The sequence below is a fragment of the Meriones unguiculatus genome, chromosome 3 (assembly GCF_030254825.1).
Source record: "Meriones unguiculatus strain TT.TT164.6M chromosome 3, Bangor_MerUng_6.1, whole genome shotgun sequence".
NCBI classification, from domain to species: domain Eukaryota; kingdom Metazoa; phylum Chordata; class Mammalia; order Rodentia; family Muridae; genus Meriones; species Meriones unguiculatus.
The window spans coordinates 122,538,824-122,558,208 of NC_083351.1; the positions used below are offsets into that span (position 1 = coordinate 122,538,824).

Below are 19,385 nucleotides of genomic sequence, written 5' to 3' on the forward strand. Positions count from 1 at the left end.
GTGTGGTTTGGAGATGTCAAAGACCGTGCTGCTGAGTACCAAATAACCAAATAACCCAAATAACCACACCGAGAGGGTTCAGAACCAGCCAGGTGATAAAGCTCATTGTTGATTTTCCTATTAAATGATATGGTCTCTCACTGTGGTCTCAATGCAACCTCATCGGGCTGCTAAAAATTCCCCGCATTAAGCCCACTGAAGGATTTAGCTAAGGAAAATGTGCTTAACTGAGGATGAGATGGAATATCAATTCCTGAGAAACCCAGGAATTGCTTCTTGAAAGTGTCAGTGCCACAGGATGAAGCGAAGGTACAGACTCAAGAAAAATATTTTTACTGCATTGATGAAACAAATGAACACTTTTCAGTTGCACCGCTTCCAGAATGAGACATTTGAGGCAGACTGGTTAAGAATGCCATACATTAACAGGAATTAATGGGGAGCAAATTAAATCTGAATAAATCAACACCATGAAGGAAGCAACCTGCAATTATTTTAAGTATTTTTAAGCAATTTAAGCAATTATTTTAAGTATTTCTGAATTTGATGAAATATTTCTCAATGGTACATTAATTACTTTTTAAAATTATGTTAGAAACATCACAGGTAGGATTGATTTGCTCCTCAGATGTTCTCAAGGCTTGAAATGCCCCTTGAGAAGCGGAACTTAACTTTCCTATTCCTGCACTGAGGGACAGTAAGGAAGGTGCAGTGGGGCAGAGGATCCTACCACACTCATCTTTCCCCATGTGTGCACACGTGGTGAAATTCCAACATAGGGCATACAGGCCCCAAAGCTGAAGAGCCCAGGAAAAGATTGAGCTCTTGCCATGGGCCTTATTTGTCTGAGGTTTGGGTCTGTGTCTCTTTATAAACCTAATCTATGTATCTAACAAAGAGGGCCACAAAGCAACAGCCTATGAAAGCCACTGCAGAGGCTGTGATCACCACGACGACGACACTCCCAGCCATGTTGACCAGGAAGCCCAGGCCACCTCCAACCAAGATCTGAGCCAGCTGCACCATGCAGGTGAGAGCCGCACAGTCCACTCCTTTGCCTCTCCCACACTGGCTAGGAACTCCTGAGGCTGCCTGCTGCGTCTGCAAGGGAAATACAGGAATAGCAATTTGTACCAGACACCTCCACACAGTCAGTGTACACAAGTCAGTGTACTTTTCCCCTGACAAACCCAATGGTAAATAAATACCTCTGTGTTTCCTAGGATCTTGGTTGTAACTATTTGACTGCTCTCACAGCTCGAGAAAGATAAGAACAAATTGCATTCCAACACAATCTTATGTGCATTAGTGTGAGATTTCTTGTTATTTTTAGGTATCACAAAATAGCATCTTTCTTTAAATTTTTTTCAATCTTTGACAAACTTAAAGGGATTCTTATCTTATAAACCACTGAAAAGCAAGCAGCAGGCTGCCTTTAACCAGCAGACCAGTTTGCTAATTCCTAACTGAGGGACTCTGAGAATTCCATTGATGCTGTCTTCCCTATATACCAGGAAGCTTTTTCATCCACCGTTAAGGAGTATATGGCTTAAACATTAATACACTCAGAATTCTCTTTGTAAGAAGTAAATAAATGCAACATTGCAGAAACTCAACAATCTTTTCTCCTCCCTGTTATTAAAAAATCAAACATTTTCAAAAGAATGCTAAATTACTTTAAACATAGGAGAAGCAAAGTTTCAACCCCTTCACAGTCTGGTTATTCATGGTAGATACATGATATTTGACTCCAATTGGTTCACATTTCCATTTGTTGTCTCTTACATGCTAGGCCTTGTGCAAGGCTGTTTTGCAGGTAGGACCTTAATTTGTCATTAGCACCAACTTAGCTGCAGGTGTTAATGTCACTATCCTATGACACTAACTATCTTTGGAGTCCTTTGAGCTTTAAGTAGGCACTGTGATGAACAGTATATACACTCATGTTTACTCTCCCACGTGCTCCATGTAGTGAATATTATTCTCACTTGATTGATAAGGATATCTGGTGTTTGAATGATCATTCTCACTACTCTTAAATAAAATAAGCCTTGTGGAGAAAAATGGATATTACCTTCTCAGTAAAAATAGGGAAATATGAAAACACATTCATGCTTGCTTGATATTCATTTACACATTTAAAAACAAATTAAGAAATTTAAAAATTAAATTTTTTAAATTTAGAAAAATCTATCAAGAGTAAAAAACATGGCATACTAGGGTAGGGTGTAGCCAGAAGAAATCTGGAGGGAGAGACCTCACAAGAACAGTTTGTACATCATTATTACTGAACCTCATAAGACTATAACCTCGTATAAAAGCGAGTTCATTTTAAGTGCTGCTTAATGACTAAATGAATCACATGGTCAGTGTCACACAGCTTCAAGGAGGTTGGGGAGGCAGAATTTCAGTCTAGTTTGACTGAAAATCCGTTTGTTTGTTTTGCTGTACAGGTCCAAAGGAAACTCCAAATTCTGGGGTTAGAAAAAAGTTAGCATTCCTCAGGAACTTGTAAAACTGATTTCCTCTAGCAAAGGAGCCATTTCCCTTATCACTGGCAGAAGGGGCAAATGGCTACTTGTGGTGACTATTAGCATACCAGAGTGGATGCTGGCCTCCAGATTTTCTCAGGGTCACAGTACCTGCTATAGATTGCGGAGCCCATGTTCTCTAACATGCCAGCTCTTCTCACCTCCTTCCCCACTCTAAACTCCTCCAGCTTCCCTCCTGCCAGCAACTCATTCTCCTTATAACCCTGCTATTTGGGCTATGCTCGCTCCTTTGTTTGCTCTCTTTGTCTGCCTCTCTGTCTCCCTCATGCCCCTTTCTCTGCTCTCCCATGCTCAGTCTGGTAGCCATGTTCTACTACTTTCTCTCTCTGGACTCTTCCAGATGCCTCTGGCTGTTCTCAGTATCATGTCTACAATAAAAACCTTCCCCTCAACCATACCATGGAACAGTCATGTCATCAGTTTATAGATTTTGATAGCAGTAACTCCGAAAGAGGAAGGCTTTTCTGGTGACTGTTTTTTAAAGAGCGGCCCCTCCCCATGATGCACTGCAGCTTTTACTAGGGGATAAGGACAGTCCCTACACTTGCTTGAAAGGTCTCAGCTCCTGGTGCAGCTCTGCCGTGCTGCACCTACCCAAATCAAATGACGCCAACAAAAGATGAAATTAAGTCACATTGACTCATGCTTGGTGTCACATTGACTTGCACTCAGCACTTTGCAGTTTCAGGCTGAGATGAACTGAACTCATGGTTCCCACTTTAGATGTTTCATCATTGCTCCACTTGAGGAAGCAGAAGACAGTTTGAACAGAGAGAGTGTTGTACATTTTTATCAGACGAGGCAACCATTCTAGAACAGAACTACCCATACTTCTCATTGTCAGCTCCAAAGGAAATTCTAATTCTCCAAACTTAAAAATGCAATGTGTATGTCCAGAAAAATAGCAGTCTAGGCCGAGCTTGGGCTAGACTACAAAAGGATTTCTGCTTGCTAAATAAAAAGGGAATTTTCTAAACAGTTTACTCTCTGCCAGAAGGAGTCATTTCCCTTGTCTCTGGCAGAAGGGATATATGGCTCTCCATTAACATATATACCTATGGTTATGTACCTAAGCCCATGAGGCCTAAAGTCGTTATTCATATAGGGCTCTTATAGTCGTTATTCATAAGTACCCATAATACATTTCAAAGCCCCCATCCTGCTCCCACCCCACATATACACCTGTCTCTACCTCATACCCTAGGCCTGCTCTAGTTCATGGGTTTCCCTCAGTCCAGCTACTTATTCCCCATATAGCCTTCTACTTTCCCTGTTCTATTTCTCTTGATATTCTCAGCTTCCCTCCTGCTTCCCTTGCCTTGGCCATGTCTTGTCCAGTTGTTTTGTTTTCTTTTCTTTTTCTTTCTCTGCTCTGAACTCTTCCAAATGACTGGATATTTTCTCCCTCTTATCCACAAAAAACAATCAAAAACAACAAACAAACAAAAACTTCCTTAATGATAGAGCAACCATTTCAGCGGCTTCTTTACCATACTCCTTGATTACAACCATGAGGACCGCTTAAGGTCATAACACGCAGACTAAACTCCAAGCTGTAGGTGGGTAGCACCTCTATCCAGGAAGTGTGGTAAGGATCAAGTCTCAGCTCCAGCCTATCACCCCGAGAGATGCTGCCATGCTTCTCTGTAGTGCTTAGACCAGGGAAAGCATCACTAGACATGCTCCTAGACATGCAGGGATGAACCAGAAAGCCCCATAAAGTGTTTGCAGAAGACTTTGGCCCCCTTCCTTTGTCTCAGTCTGACCATGGACTGGTTTCTAAGCACAGTAAGCCCACCTTCTTTACTCAGATACTTGGGAGTCACTATCATTGTCCTGTAACTCAAAAGGTACATTGGGTTCACAGCAAGGAGAGAAGAACCTGGCTAGGTTTGTAGTCTTGTCTTCATGGCTATGATAGTTTAAGCACCCTTCTGCCAAATTCCTCCCTTCCCCCATCCTTCAGGTAAATTCCCTTTGTCACCCACCTCCTTTTCCTCCTCACGGTGATACTCGGCAATGAGGTTAAAGGGCACGGTGTACAATGTGCTGGACATCACACCAAACATGGAACAGAGGACCAGGGTGGAGTAGACATTTGGAAAGAGTCCTATGAATCCCGTTCCCAGGCCAAAGAGCAAATAGCCCATGAAATAAAGGCCCTTTAATCCAATGTAGGAAACCATAGCTTTCTGAAAGTCTGTGGAGAGAATAAAGGGGACAATTACATCTGGCAATGCCTCAAAATAGCTAATAACTTCAGATAATCATTTCTTTTGAAGACACACTTTTCTTTTTTAGACAACTTCCTTTGATACTGAGTCAGGAACAAAACAGCTTCTTATCTGTGTGCCAGAAACAGCTGGCTTTAGGGATCAGTTTTAAATCCTTTGCATAAAAGACAGCATGAAATTGCATCACTGCTTTTATTCTCCATAGAGGAGAACCAGGTACTGTTTAGCAGCCATCCAAATAGCAAATGAATGTAAAAAGAAGAGGCAGAAAAGCAAACCTTGGTGATGGGACCCGGTGATGAAAGACATAGAGGAAGAATCATGTTCATTCTGATGAGAGAGGTCTAGTCCAAGAAGGCGCAATGGTCAGGATATGCTTATCCTGACCCTACCACTCAATATCAGCTAGGGCTATTAAAAGAGCCAAGTTTCTCAGAATGATCCAAGTCATTCTTAGCTTCCTAGCCACAACCTGAAGGCAGTCTGTACAGGTAAGAAAGATGTGAGATTTTCTGTGGACATTTCCCTGTCTTGTCAATCCTGCGAAGGCTCTAAAGTCAGTTCCCTACCATCAGGTCCTTCACTGAGATAAATTTCTTAATTGTTCATCATCTCAGCCTTCTTACCTAAAAAACTGGGAATAAAATACAGTTCTTTGCCGTGGAGGTTGTTAGTCAGGAGAAAATGAGGCAAAAAAATATTTGAAATCATCCGGACCAATATAGGACACATAGATGTTATCCAATTTTTGTGGCTATTGCTATTTTACTGACTTCAGAGTAGGACAAAGATAGTTAACTTTGACCATGATTTTCCTCCTAGCATATATTTGCACTTACAAATATATGGAAAGAGTTATCTCCTCTACTTTAATCTATCAGATCATGTGAATCAGACTAAATGACAGGTGCTTGAGAAGTACCTATTAAGAGTGAAATGTTGCTTAGCCACTGGAATTATTATTGGACTTATACTTCACAAACCAGAGACAAAATCTGCATTACAGTTGAATCAATTCTGAAACAAAACACTGCCTCAGGTTATTGGATGGAAGACTAGCTGTAGAAATGACGAGCAGACAGCATTACTTCACGTATTAAACACATCTCATGTCTGGAGTGCTGCTGCTAAGGCTGAAGAATAGAAGCAGTACAAAGCTAGGTGAGTTTTATAATAGTTCTTGACAAGCCTGTTTGTTTCATGATTTATAGTTACACAGAAAATTCAGTCTAAGGTGTTTTGGTGCTCAAAGATATCACCAATGCAGCTTTTGTCTAGGTGTATAGGCAAGCCAAGGAAGCAAAGGAAGATAAAGAGATATTTGGACACACCATAACATCAGTATAAAGGCTGAAAGTCTGATGAAAATTGTTTTATCCATGAAGAAAAGCCAATACATTTCAAGAAGTAATTTCCCTCTTCTCTGCTGCCTGTGATACCCAGAGTTGGCCATAGACTCAATAATGCTGTCTTGGTATTAGGAAGAAATTACTGAGTTGACCATTAGGCATGAATACTAGTAGAGGGTAGAAAAGTCAGCTCCATCTTAGGGCTCAGTTATTGTAACTGCTAGAATGCTGTTTCTTGGATGTCTATGTGGTGTTGAAATCAATGTCAGTTTCCTATCACTATTCCCCACCCAGGTATCCAGATGGACCTGTATGTACCTACAGACGCTGTGTGTTCACATGAAGGCAAGTGGTGAATGAAGAACAGAGAGTAACAATATGCTCTAAGTGAAGCAAACAATGGCTTCTGCCAAGGATAGGCTGAGGAGCCGGAGAAATATGTGAACAATATCACAAATGAAACACAGTTTAAGGTAGTTGTAGGAGGAATTAGGAGTCATCTACATAGCTGCTAAATCATCTATCAAGTCTACAAAGCACCTATGAAATCACTAGGGATCTTGCTATAGGTCACTGATGAATTCAGGTCTCCTCCATTCAATATTTCACCATCTTATTTACAAAATTCCCTTTTATTTTCTAAAAACAAAACAAACAAAACAACAACAACAAAAAAAAATTTCCCAGAAACCCATTGGTTACAAGCACAATTCAAGTGAAATGACTCCAAATAATTATTGACTACAAAAAAAATAACACTTCATGTGACCCTTTCTTTTAAAAATAAGTTTTTCCTGATTCTCTTAAGATTGTCAAGAATCTAATCTTTAAAATAAGGAAAAGAAAATAGATTGTGAAGAATAAAATCTGGGTCCTGCTGCTAGCCATTTGAGGACACCCTTAGGAGAAGAATACTTACAAGAATAAACTGAAGAAAACACAGAGTTGAGGCATAAGCCCCAACATCCGACCTCGATTCCTCTCTCATAGGCGAGAAACTCTGTGGAGTTGTGGGCGCTGTAGGGATCCCCATGGTATACGATCTGAAAGGGAGGTTCCGGTGGTTGAGTCACTAGTGCATTGTGGTAGGCAGCTCCTCTTATGTTTCCCAACCTTGAGGAAAGGGGGCTCTTCCCAGGGCACAGAGTTCAATCAGACATCACGGGTCACTCCTCTCAGCTATTATGTCTCCTTCAAGGACTTTCATGGAGTATAATATCTATGCATCAAATATAAATTAACACTTCTCTGGACTCATGTTTATTGGTCCCCACCCCTCAACCTAACTCCTGGCCCTACCTGACGTAGGGCCATTCTCTAGTACAGCTAACAGACTTCCAAGTCACCTCCTCACACACCGTTTCTATTCCCACTTGGAATTCTTTCTTGCCCTGTCTTATCTCTGACACTCTGGCTTCAAGGCCAGGATCATGCCACATACTTCTTTTATGGGCTCTGCAGATCACATCTACTCTTGTCTATTTGCTGTAGTCTTTGCTCACAAAGTGGTAGATCTCACAGTATTTAGGTGAAATTCTCATACCTATTTAGTAGGTGGAGCAGCCTATTTCTAGAATTGTAACTTTAAACCAGTATCTCCAAGGCACTGTTTGCTATAACTGTTCCAGACAAAAGAAGCTCCCAATGAGCTTCTAATGGACACACACATTCATTACCTGTCCCATGAAATCTGTGAAGAAGAGCATGTTTGACAGGAAGGCAGTCCATCCAATGAGGTGGCTGATGCAAAGGCAGCGGTAGTGGGAAGGCATGCTCACTAATGCTCTCAGAAGTGACTTCACTGACATTGCCTTCTGACTCTGGAAGAAGAATATAGATCTTCAGTGTAGGCGCCCTGCTAGCGGCAGAGGCAGAAACAGCCACACCACATAGGTGGCACTTGGGTATCATATGACATCACCCGTTGGTTTCCATGGGACAAACTCACTGATAATGTGCTGTTAAAAATAAATGACTTAGCAGTCCCAGGCCCATAAATAACTTTCATAACCTAGGGGTGGATAGTTTTGGAATGGAGCTACACTGAGAACAAGATGTAAGAAACAGCTAACACTCTGTCTTTAAACCACACTCCTGTGGTTTAAAGCCCACAGTTCTAAATTATTCCTTAAATAATTATTATTATTTGGTCACGGAAGCCTAGTTCAAGATGGAGTTCATGGTCTCTTGTCTCAATGGTACCTATGCTTATGTTTTGTTGCACGTGAGGAGGAATCTGGAAAATAGAATGAAGGTTACTAGTTAGTGGACCTTGAGGAAATTAAAAGGAAAGTTACCTGGTGAACACTAGTTGAATCACAAAAGCTCTTAGAAAGCAGAGGGTGTTTTGTTCTGTTTTTCCAGCTGGGAGCAGATGCAGATTTCTGAGAAACTTAAAAGTATGAGGCTTATTGCCATTGGAAATAGCCGAAGCCATGTGGAAATGAGCTGAGATCGGTCCTTTAAAGCTTAGAAAGGCTCCTGGACAATACTCTACAAGGAAACAGGAACCTAACCCTTACATCACAAGAAACTGACTTTGCCAATGACCTGAATGAGCTTGAAGACAGGTTCAGTCCAGCTGAACCCCTGGATGAGAATACAGCACTGTTGAGATCATGATTGCAGGGATGAGCAGAGAAACCTGGAGCCACCAATACTTTGGACCTATAAAACCGTGAGATGATTGATGGATGTTGTTTTAAGTTGCTACCTGGTCCAGGAAACTAATCAACTCCCTTGTCCTTGGCTAGGTACCTGCTCTCAGGTCACTTCTCCAATTGCTTCCAGTGATAGACATATGTAAATGAGCTTTGTGTCAAGAGTAAAATGTCAACAGTGTAAAAAAAACTCATATAAAAGATGAATACTCACCCCTCAGATTCCTCACTTTATATTTATTCATTAACATCAGAGGGTGCAATTTGTTGTTGTTGTTATATTTAGTTTCAGTATTATTATTATATTTGGTTTGAGAGAGCTAGAATTTTTAAACTATTGACAAAACTGAAACAGAAAAAGTCTTTAGCATCTTGTCATGTAAGAGAAAAAAGAAACCTTGCAACACTAAGCATTCAGTCTCCCTAAGGACAATGAAAGTCCAAATGTCAAAGGAGGTGGTTGTGGTTCTTTCTTCTTGGCTTTTTTTAAAAAAAGTACGTTGGTGTGAACCTAACCAAGCAAGTCAAAGACTTGTATGAAAAAAATTTCCAGTCTCTAAAGAAAGAATTAGAAGATATCAGAAGATGGAAAGATCTCACATGCTCATGGCTTGGCAGGATTAATATAATAAAAACTGCATGGTACTGGCATAGAAACAGACTGGTGGATCAATGGAATCGAATAGAAAACCCTGACATAAATCCACACATTTACAGACACCTGATTTTTGACAAAGATGCCAAATCCATTCAATGGAAAAACAAAAAACAGCATCTTCAACAAATGGTGCTGGTCTAACTGAAAGTCTACATGTAGAAAAATGCAAATAGATCCATACTTATCACCCTGCACAAAACTAAAGTCCAAGTGCATCAAAGACCTCAACATAAAACCAGACACACTAAACCGCTTAGAAGAAAAAGTGGGGAATACCCTTGAACTCTTTGGCACAGGAGACAACTTCCTGAACAGAACACCAACAGCACAGGCTCTAAGAGCAACAATCAATAAATGGGACCTCATGAAACTGAAAAGCTTCTGTAAAGCAAAGGACACTGTCCTCAGAACAAAACGACAGCCTACAGATTGGGAAAGGATCTTCACCAACCCTATATCTGACGGAGGGCTAATATCCAGTATATATAAAGAACTAAGAAGTTAAACAGCAACAAATCAAGTAATCCAATTTAAAAATGGGGTACAGAGCTAAACAGAGAATTCTCTGCAGAGGAATATTGAATGGCAGAGAAACACTTAAAGAAATGCTTAACCTCATTAGCCATCAGGGAAATGCAAATCAAAAGAACCCTAAGATTTCACCTTACACCAATCAGAATGGCTAAGATCAAAAACTCAAGAGACAACACATGTTGGAGAGGATGTGGAGAAAGGGGAACCCTCCTCCACTGCTGGTGGGAATGTAAACTTGTACAACCACCCTGGAAAGCAATCTGGCACTTTCTCAGACAACTAGGAATAGGGCTTCCTCAAAATCCAGCTATACCACTCCTAGGCATGTATCCAAAAGATTCTCAAGTACACAATAAGGACATTTGCTCAACCATGTTTGTATCAGCCTTATTTGTAATAGCCAGAAGCTGGAAACAGGCCAGATGCCCCTCAACTGAAGAATGGATGCACAAATTGTGGTATATCTACACAATGGAATATTACTCAGCAATAAAAAACAAGGAAATCATGAAATTTGCAGGTAAATGGTGGGACCTGGAAAAGATCATCCTGAGTGAGCTATCCCAAAAGCAGAAAGATACACACGGTATATACTCACTCATATAGACATATAATATACGATAAACCTACTAAAATCTGCACACCTAAAGAAACTAATTAAGAGGGAGGACTCTTGCTAAAATCCTCAATTCCTATCCAGAAAGGCAAAGAGGCTGGACATCAGAAGAAGGAGAAAAGAGGGTACAAGTCAGGAGCCTGACACAGAGGACCTCTGAAAGGCTCTGCCCTGCAGATTATCAATGCAGATGCTGAGACTTATGGGCAACCTTTGGGCAGAGTGCAGGGAATCTTAGGAAAAAGTGGAAAACAGTAAGATCTGGAGAGGACAGGAACTCCACAAGGAGAGCAACAGAACCAAAAAATCTGAGCACAGGGGTCTTTCCTGAGACTGCTATTCCAACCAAGGACTATGCATGGAGATAGCCTAAGACCCCTGCACAGATGTGGCCCATGGCATTTCAGTATCCAAGTAGGTTCCATTGTAATAGGAACAGGGACTGTCTCTGACATGAACTGATTGGCCTGCTCTTTAATTACCTCCCCTGAGAGGGGAGCAGCATTACCAGGCCACAGAAGAAGACAAGGCAGCCACTCCTGATGAGACCTAATTGACTAGGATGAGAAGGAAGGAAAAGAAGTCCTCCCCTATCAGTGGACTTGGGGAGGGACATGCATGCAGAGGGTGGAGGAAGGAAGGGATTGGGACGGGAAGAGGGAGGGAACCACGGGGGGGATACAAAGTGAATAAAGTATAATTAATAAAGAAAAAAAGGAAAATAATAATAATAATAAAAATAATATAATAAAAAAAAGTCCCCTGCACAGATGTAGCTCATGGCAGTTCAGTATCCAAGTGGGTTCCATGGTAATAGGAACAGGGACTGCCTCTGACATAAACTGATTGGCCTGCTCTTTAATTACCTCCCCCTGAGGTGGGAAGCAGCATTACCAGGCCACAGAAGACAATGCAGACACTGCTGATGAGACCTAATTGTCTAGGGTCAGAAGGAAGGAAAAGAAGTCCTCCCCTATCAGTGGACTTGGGGAGAGACATGCATGCAAAAGGTGGAGGAAGGGAGGGATTGGGATGGGAGGAGGGAGGGAACCACAGGGGGTATACAGAGTGAATAAAGTGAAATTAATAAAGATAAAAATCCTGAGTCTTGACACAATGAGATTGAGACCTAATTAGTAGAGTGACCAGACAGTCTCCTGGAATTGTCCATTTTCATTATAATCACATAGTTTTATCACTCAAATTTATCTGTTTTTTTTGTTTGTTTGTTTTGTTTTTTTTACTTTTTTGTTGATTTAACAATTTTAGGCTCATCGAATAGTTGATGCTCTCAGTTTTCATCATCCTTGTTTCTGTTTTATGTTTTGAGAAAGAATCTTATGTAGCTCAGGCTGGCCTTGAATTTGCCACGCAAGTGAGGATGAGAAGATGATCTTGAACCTTCAGCCTTCTTGTCTTCACCTCCAGAGTACTGGGATTACAGACATGCACCATCACACCCAGCTAACTTTATCCATCTTGCAGTATTTGACCCAATGATGGCGAATATACTAATCTTCTTATACTCAATTAGCATCAAAATACAGGCATTCTCTTCTCTTGTATTTAGGAAAAATATCAATACTCAGCGTGCAGAATACAATGCCTAAAATAAAAGGTGCTTGTAACAACTGTGTGCAATTACTTCTTTTTCTTCATAGGGAAATGTAGATATTGCCCAGCAATGGCAGCTGATTTTCATGCTTTAAACTAAGTGCCTTCTCTGTATTTTTGTTTCTCCTTCTCCCAAAATTGCACAACCTGGAAAGTATACATTCTGCCTCACTCCAAATACTAATGTAGCCTTCTGGCTTCTACATAATTTCCAGCCTGATTCATTCATTGTTCACATAATTTCTCCTTCCTTCTAAAAAGTAAATGTGAGCCTTCAAATTGAGCTTAGTATTTCTGTAAAAGCTGGGAATATAAATATTCAGTATTTTAAGTGGCAACAAAAATTCAGCTGGCATCTTACCCCTGACTCATCAGTTCCTGGGGAAAAGCCCTTTCAATGGCTTTGAGCCCCTGGGGGAATCATTTTACTGCACAGACTCTGAGCCATCATCAGCTGTTAAGTGATGGATTTGTAACTGAACAAGATTCAGAATCCTCAGGAGGAAGAAACACAAAAGTATCCTCTGAAGGAGAAAATGCAAATGTTGAGAAGAGAAACCGTTTTGGCTTTCAGGGATGGGGTTGGGTTTTTATGGAATCCAGTTTGAACTTGTAAACGGATCAGGTCTCTTCCCTTTCAAAAGAACTCTAGTTCTAAATTGTGCAGCTGCCCTCAGTTTGGAACCGGAGACTATGAGAAAGTATGTCAACTTGGACCTTGGCTGTCATACTGGTCCTAATGTGCCTAGCTGGAGGCATCCCTAGATGTGCATAGAAAAGTACCACATGCTTAGCTATGAGCCCATGGTGTCTTGTTCTGCTTATTATTTTTTATAATTTGCTTAATTTTATTTTTCATGTGCATTGGTGTGAGGGCACCAGAACTTGGACTTACAGACAGTTGTGAGCTGCCATGTGGGCACTAGGAAATTGAACCGGGTCCTGTGGAAGAGCAGCCAGTGCTCTTAACCACTGAACCATCTCTCCAGCCCCTGCTTCTAATTCTTACTTTGTTTCTTTTACAATGCTTTTTTCTTTTTTTATAGCTTTGCACACTTTAGTCTATTTTTATTTGTTTCTGGGACAAGGTCTTACTTAGAGTAGCCCCTGTCTTTCCTGGAACTTATACAAACACCTGCATGCACTTGAACTTACAGAGATCCAAAGTCCTCTGCCTCCTGTGTGCTGGGATTCAAGGCCTACCACCACACCTGGCCTAGTTTGTCTCTTACCCTGAACAACAAAAACCATTTAGATTCTAAATCATCTATGGTGATACATACTGCTATTGTTTGCTTTGCTTTTCTTCTTGTTATTCAACTGAAAAATATTGAGATGTGCTACTGAAAGGAACAGGCTAGCTTTACAGGTTTCTTTATAAATGCTATACCCCATGTTAAACTAAATTCTCCCAGCTCTTTTACAGAAGGCAGGAGGAGGAACAGATAAATTGAGACAAGACCCGTTGCAAAGGAATGTGAAAGTTCTCCTCCCCGCTGTGGAGGAGTATCCGGATCTGCAGTACAAGATAACGTTGCTTAGTAACCGGTCCAGACATCACCAGTTCCCCAACCCAGATCAGGGCAGGACCAGATGGACTTGGCACCTAAAATCAACCAATCATTTTAAAAGTCAACTACCCAATCTAGTGTCGCCAAGCTCGCAACCTCCGCGATTCCCGCGCTCCTTCCTTTAAAACCCTCAGACTTCTGTCTCTCCTGGCTGTTCCTCGCTGGTTTTGGGGGGGCGGGCAGCCCCATCGTACGATGACTGAATTAAATACCTCATGCTATTGCATCGATGATGGTCTCCTGAGTTCTCTTCATCTCCCTCGGAAAGTTAGGGTCCCCTAGGGGGTTCCCCCTTGGGCCTAACATTACATCATGTTTTGAAGTGTATACATTATGGAATCACTAGATAGGTCAAACAGATGCTTCATCTCCCACATTTCTTTCCATCCATCCATCCATCCATCCATCCATCCATCCATCCATTTCTATATTTGTATCTGTATCTATATTTATATCTATATTTCTCAACAAAACAAAAATCAAAACCAAGAAAAAGTAGGATTAAAAAAATAAAAAGAAAATGAAACAAAAGATACACAGATATCAGACAAAAACAACAAAACTCTGGGGTCCCTCATTTGCTTGCCTACTACTGAGCCCAGTCCCTTTTGGATAGTAACTGCTTGCCACAGTATAGTTTGCAAATTCATCCTCCCATTTGGCACGTTGCCTTTTCGCTCTGTTGATTGTTCCTTTGCTGCATAAGGATCTTTTAGGGTCGTGCAATCCCGTGTTTCCATCCTCACTTTGTACTTTATAATAACTAAGAATCTCTATTCCTAGGTTAAGGTCACATAGCTTTCCCCGCTGTTTTCTTCTAGTTGTTTTATAGTTCGGGGATTATGTTTAAGTGTTTGATTCATTCTGTTTTTGCCAAAGATAAAACCTGAGGATTAGTCCTTGGTTATTTATTCTATCCCATTGATCTGTGTATTGGTTTTGGTGCCTGTACCATGCTCTGTTAATTACATGGCTTTAGAGTAAGATTAATTAATGCCTCTAGATTTGCTCCTTTTGTTCAACCTTTGGATAACTGTGGTTATCATGGTTTTATATAGATTTAAAGATTTTTTTCTACTTCTGTGAAAAGAAATTACTGGAATTTTCATAGGTATGGCATTGAATCTATTGATTGCTTTGAGTGATATTTAATAATGTTAATTCTTCTAATTTCCATTTACTTGTACTTTCTACATCTTTGATCATTGATTTACAGTTTTTAATTACAAATATTGGCTCAGCTTAATCCTAAGTATTTTTGTAGCTATTACAAACTGATTTTAGTTTTAGATAGTATCTAAAACTGTTTTGCTTTCTATTGCTGTGATAAAATGCCGTGACCAAAAGTAACTTGGTATGTTGGCTACTTTTAAGTCAACTTGACACAGGCTGAAGTCATCTGAAAGAAGGGCATCCCAGCTCCATTTGTAGACCAGGCTGGCTTGGAACTCACAGAGATCCACGTGCTTCTACCTCCCCAAGTGCTGGGATTACAGGCGTGCACCACCATGCCTGGCTCAATTTACTGGAATTTTTATCATTAAAAGATGCCGTATTTTGTCTAATGCTGTTTCCGTGTTTCTTAAGATAATCATATGATGTTAGCCCTTTGCTATTAGTGTCATATCCTGTGCCACATTTATCGAGTCATATATGAAACAATCTTTGAATTCTAGAAGATCTCACTTGATTGTGGTAAATAATCTTTTGATAGTGTTCCTGTATTTGATTTGATAGGATTTTATTGAGGATCTCTGCATCAGTGTTTACCAAGAATATGGGCCTGTAAATATTTCATTTATTTTGCTGCCAAAGTGTATCTTTGGTATCATCACAATAATGATTTTATAGATGTATTTGGAAGTTTTCCCTCCTTTTGGAGTTCTTTAAAAGACTTTGAAAAATATTGGCATTAGTTACTTGCATGCTTAGTAAACTTCAATAGAATTTTATTCATCTGTAAACACAGCGTGAGATATTTTCACATTTCTTTTCATCTTTTCTTTGACCATTGGTTGCTTAGAGGAATGTTATTTAATTTCTACATAGTTGTGAGTAATGTGAAGTTCCTTGTATTATTCCCTTCTAGTTCTAAACTGCTCTAGTTGTAAACTGCTCCTCAATGTAAATTTTTTAAATGAAAATATTTATTTGTGCACAGCCTTAGAAGTCACAGGCCAGCACAAAACAGACACAGTTACAATACGCTGACAGATGTCTACAAACACACTAACAGAGGCAGTACACTGGGCTGGGGGACTTGGGCTAGAGATCCCCTGAACCCATGGCACACCTCCCCCCGCACAGCAGGGACTGTGGAGCCAACTGTGTTTGCTCTAAAGGTTAGGAGCCTCCAAAGTGGCTCTGAGTACTATTGGAGTCAGGCTGCCTCACAGGTGTAGCCCATCATCCAATTGGTCCAGGTTTGGAACACAATGGGGGAAATTCTGACACGTTCTCTATCAGGAATTGGACAACCATGAAGGTAAGAGCACTCACAATGTCACCCATCCCGTCTCATCCTTCGAGAGCTGTTCATGAAGAATTCATCTTCACTTACAAAAATACTGACATCCCACCTACCATCATCCAGGAAACGGTCGTGGGTGTTTTCTAGGAATCACTCAAGCTTGAGCTTTGAGGGAATTTTGCTAAGATGTAGGGTAAAACCATGCTGCACCTCACTGTCCGCCTTGCAGGGGTAGGTACTCCCTCATAAGAGCAGATGGAGGTGCCATCATCCTTATGTGACCTGGGCTGCTGTTCTGGGAGCCTCTGAGCTACACCCTCACAGAGGATCTGGCTCATACCTGACATGAGGAGGGTGTGACCTGGGGGGTGACAGGACACAATAGAGGACCTAGGGGCTTGCCACATCCTTCTAGTGTTCTGCGATGTAACATTTTACTTTTGCTCTTTTTTCATACATCACATCCTGAGAGCAGCGCCCCCTCCCTCCACTCTTCTCAGACTTCCTGCTACCTCCACTCTCCCCATATCTACCCCTCCTCCACTTTCCTCCAAAAGAAAAGGGCAGGCCTCCCAGGAATATCAACCAAACATGGCACAGCAAGTTACAGTAAGAGTAGACAGCCTTCATATCAAGGCTGGATGCAGCAATCCAGTAGGAAGAAAAGAGTACCAAAAAGCAGGCAAAAAAAAAAAAAAAGAGTCAGAGCCATGCCCACTTCCACTGTTAGGAGTCCCACAAGAACACCAAGCTAACAACTATAACACCCTATAACTATGACATAGAGGACCTAGCCCAGACCCATGTAGACTCCGTGACTGTCACGCCAGTCTCTGTAATTAATTCCTAGAGAATATTTCCTGTTCTGTGTTCTGATGCTGTTAGGTCCACATGATGTAAAGTGTAGCTCAGCTCCAGGTGTCCAGCATCGCAAGTGCTGCTGTGGTGCCTGGGACCACTCCACCGCACTGGACTTGGTTCTGTCAGGTTGGTCAGTCGTGGGGGCCCCTGCTGATGGATATTGCCAAGCTTTGTCTTTTGGCAAATTGATCCCTTATCATTCATGCCCTTCAACATCTTCTCGATTTACCTTTGTCGAGCTTGGGGATCAACCCCAGGGCCTTGCTCTACCAGGGAGTCTATCATGGGTTCTGGTTTCATAGACTTGACTGGAAGTCTGTTTTATCTAAGCATGACCAAAGTGGAATTTCTACCACCTTCCTTCTCTCCCCTACACACTAAGGGAAATTTTCGCTTTCACTCTGTGGTTTTGTTTTTACCCTAAGGTTTTCTATTACCCCTTTCTCTTCCAGGAGCGTTCTCCCCGAAATTTCCATTTCAAATCCTGACCATCATTCAAAGTACCAAGCTGGGGTGATTTTTTTTTTTTTAAGCCATGAAGCTTTGCTCTATTTGCTTAAGAGCAATCTCTCCCTGTCGCAAAATCAGTCATACGTTTTTGCTACGAGAACCATTCCTGTCATAGAAATGGGCTGCTTCAGTCCCCTGCTGGTGGATGAGTGAGCTACCACGTGCTGTCTCTCTACTTTTGGATCCATTCTTGCCAACGGCTAAGCAAGATGTAAGGCTCTACTACCAGCCTCTTCCCTGAGACTTGGAACTTACCAAGGGCCAGTTTGGCTGGAAAACCCCTCTGGCCTGGCTGAAACTCGAAGGACTCCAGAGCACTTGACAGACATCCTGCTCAACCCCTTTTTTTCCCGAGTGTTAGACTTTTACCTTGATAGGAAGGTATCACTTCCTGCTTCCCTTTGCCTTTCATGCTGCTTTACACAGTGGATCTGTGGGATATCTGATCCTACTCAAACACCTGCTCTTTAGAAAATCTCAATGGATACATTGCTTTTATAGCATCTTTCATTTTGTGCCTTGTTGTGGAGGCATAAATGACTCATGCCCACTTATAATTTCCCCGGGCACAGGAACTGGCTTATAAATTCCCAGGCATAGGTACTGGACATTAGTCAACACAGTGGTCTCAAAATACCTAGTATAATGCTGTGTACATACTCAGTATCCAGAGCAGTTTGTTAAATAAATAATAATCATTAAAAATATGCTTGTATACTTAATGTAAAGTCTTTAAAAAAAACCACCTTTCTGTCTTTATATGAAGCTGACTTTATGGAGAGCTGTAGCTCACTGGGTTGTTTATATGACTTTAGACTAGATAACGCCCCTCTTTGTGCTTAGAGCACTCAGCATTCTCACAGATTCAAAAGAACAATGCCTCAAGCTGCCACCTTACTAGGCAGTGGGAACCACCGCGAGCGACTTGCATAGAATATCCCATGTGAACTTCATGTTATCCCTTGCTGGTGGATAGAATCACTTTCTCATTTTACAGAAATATAAATGCCTAGGGTCATACATTTTAAAAGGCAGTAGTACCAGAATTTGACACATGCTCTCAATCTTTAGGCTGTTCTAAAGCCATCCTGTCAGTTAGTTTTGGGGTGACTAATGCAGGTCGTCCAGATGCAAGCTTTAACGTCTGTGTTAACAAGCGCATCTTTCATATTAGAGCCCCAAGAAGTGGGTATTTAAAGGCAGCTGACACACGACCGCAGCAACTGGATCCGTGTTGTCTCTTTTGTCTTTTTACACCCAGGGAGAGGTTTATGCTCGCTGTGCCTTGGACAGCAGTACCTGGCCCACGTGGCTTTGAGCTTTCAATGTGTGTCTAGTGCAACTAGTGAAATAATGAAGACTTAACTTTGTTTCATTTTAATTAATTGTAATTTAAGCAATTTTGTGGGATTAGTGGCTTCTATGTTGGTCAAGATAATTCTAACCTCTCTAACCAGTTCCTCTTAACTTTCATCCATTTCTCTGGCAATTGATTGTTTGATGTTTTGTTGTTCTTTTGTTTTGTTTTTTAAGTTGAAGCTATTGATTTTTTTTTTTTTGCACAGCTCAGTGAAAATGGAATAAAAAGATTATCCAACTGAGTCATGTTATGAAAATTTTATGTGCCTAATCCAGTCATCAACTCAATGACATTATCATTTGGAGGAACAAAGGTATAGATTGCAATTCTTATCTAAGAGACTATTTTTCATAGCCAGAGGATGGCTGGAGACTCTCGTATGGCCGAAACTTTTAC

General features: G+C 41.1%; 1 protein-coding gene across 1 annotated transcript in view; it reads right to left on the reverse strand.

Moving 5' to 3' along the window:
- Positions 1-352: 352 nt before the first annotated feature.
- Positions 353-19,385, reverse strand: part of Slc45a2 (solute carrier family 45 member 2) — a 32,321-nt gene continuing 13,288 nt past the window's right edge. Inside the window, exons 4-7 of the mRNA XM_021649375.2 lie at positions 7,812-7,955; positions 7,055-7,178; positions 4,541-4,752; positions 353-1,101 (exon numbers count right to left, since the gene is read on the reverse strand). Coding sequence (XP_021505050.1) covers positions 877-1,101; positions 4,541-4,752; positions 7,055-7,178; positions 7,812-7,955 — 705 coding nt within the window. The 3' untranslated portion in view covers positions 353-876. The remainder of the gene's footprint in view (positions 1,102-4,540; positions 4,753-7,054; positions 7,179-7,811; positions 7,956-19,385) is intronic.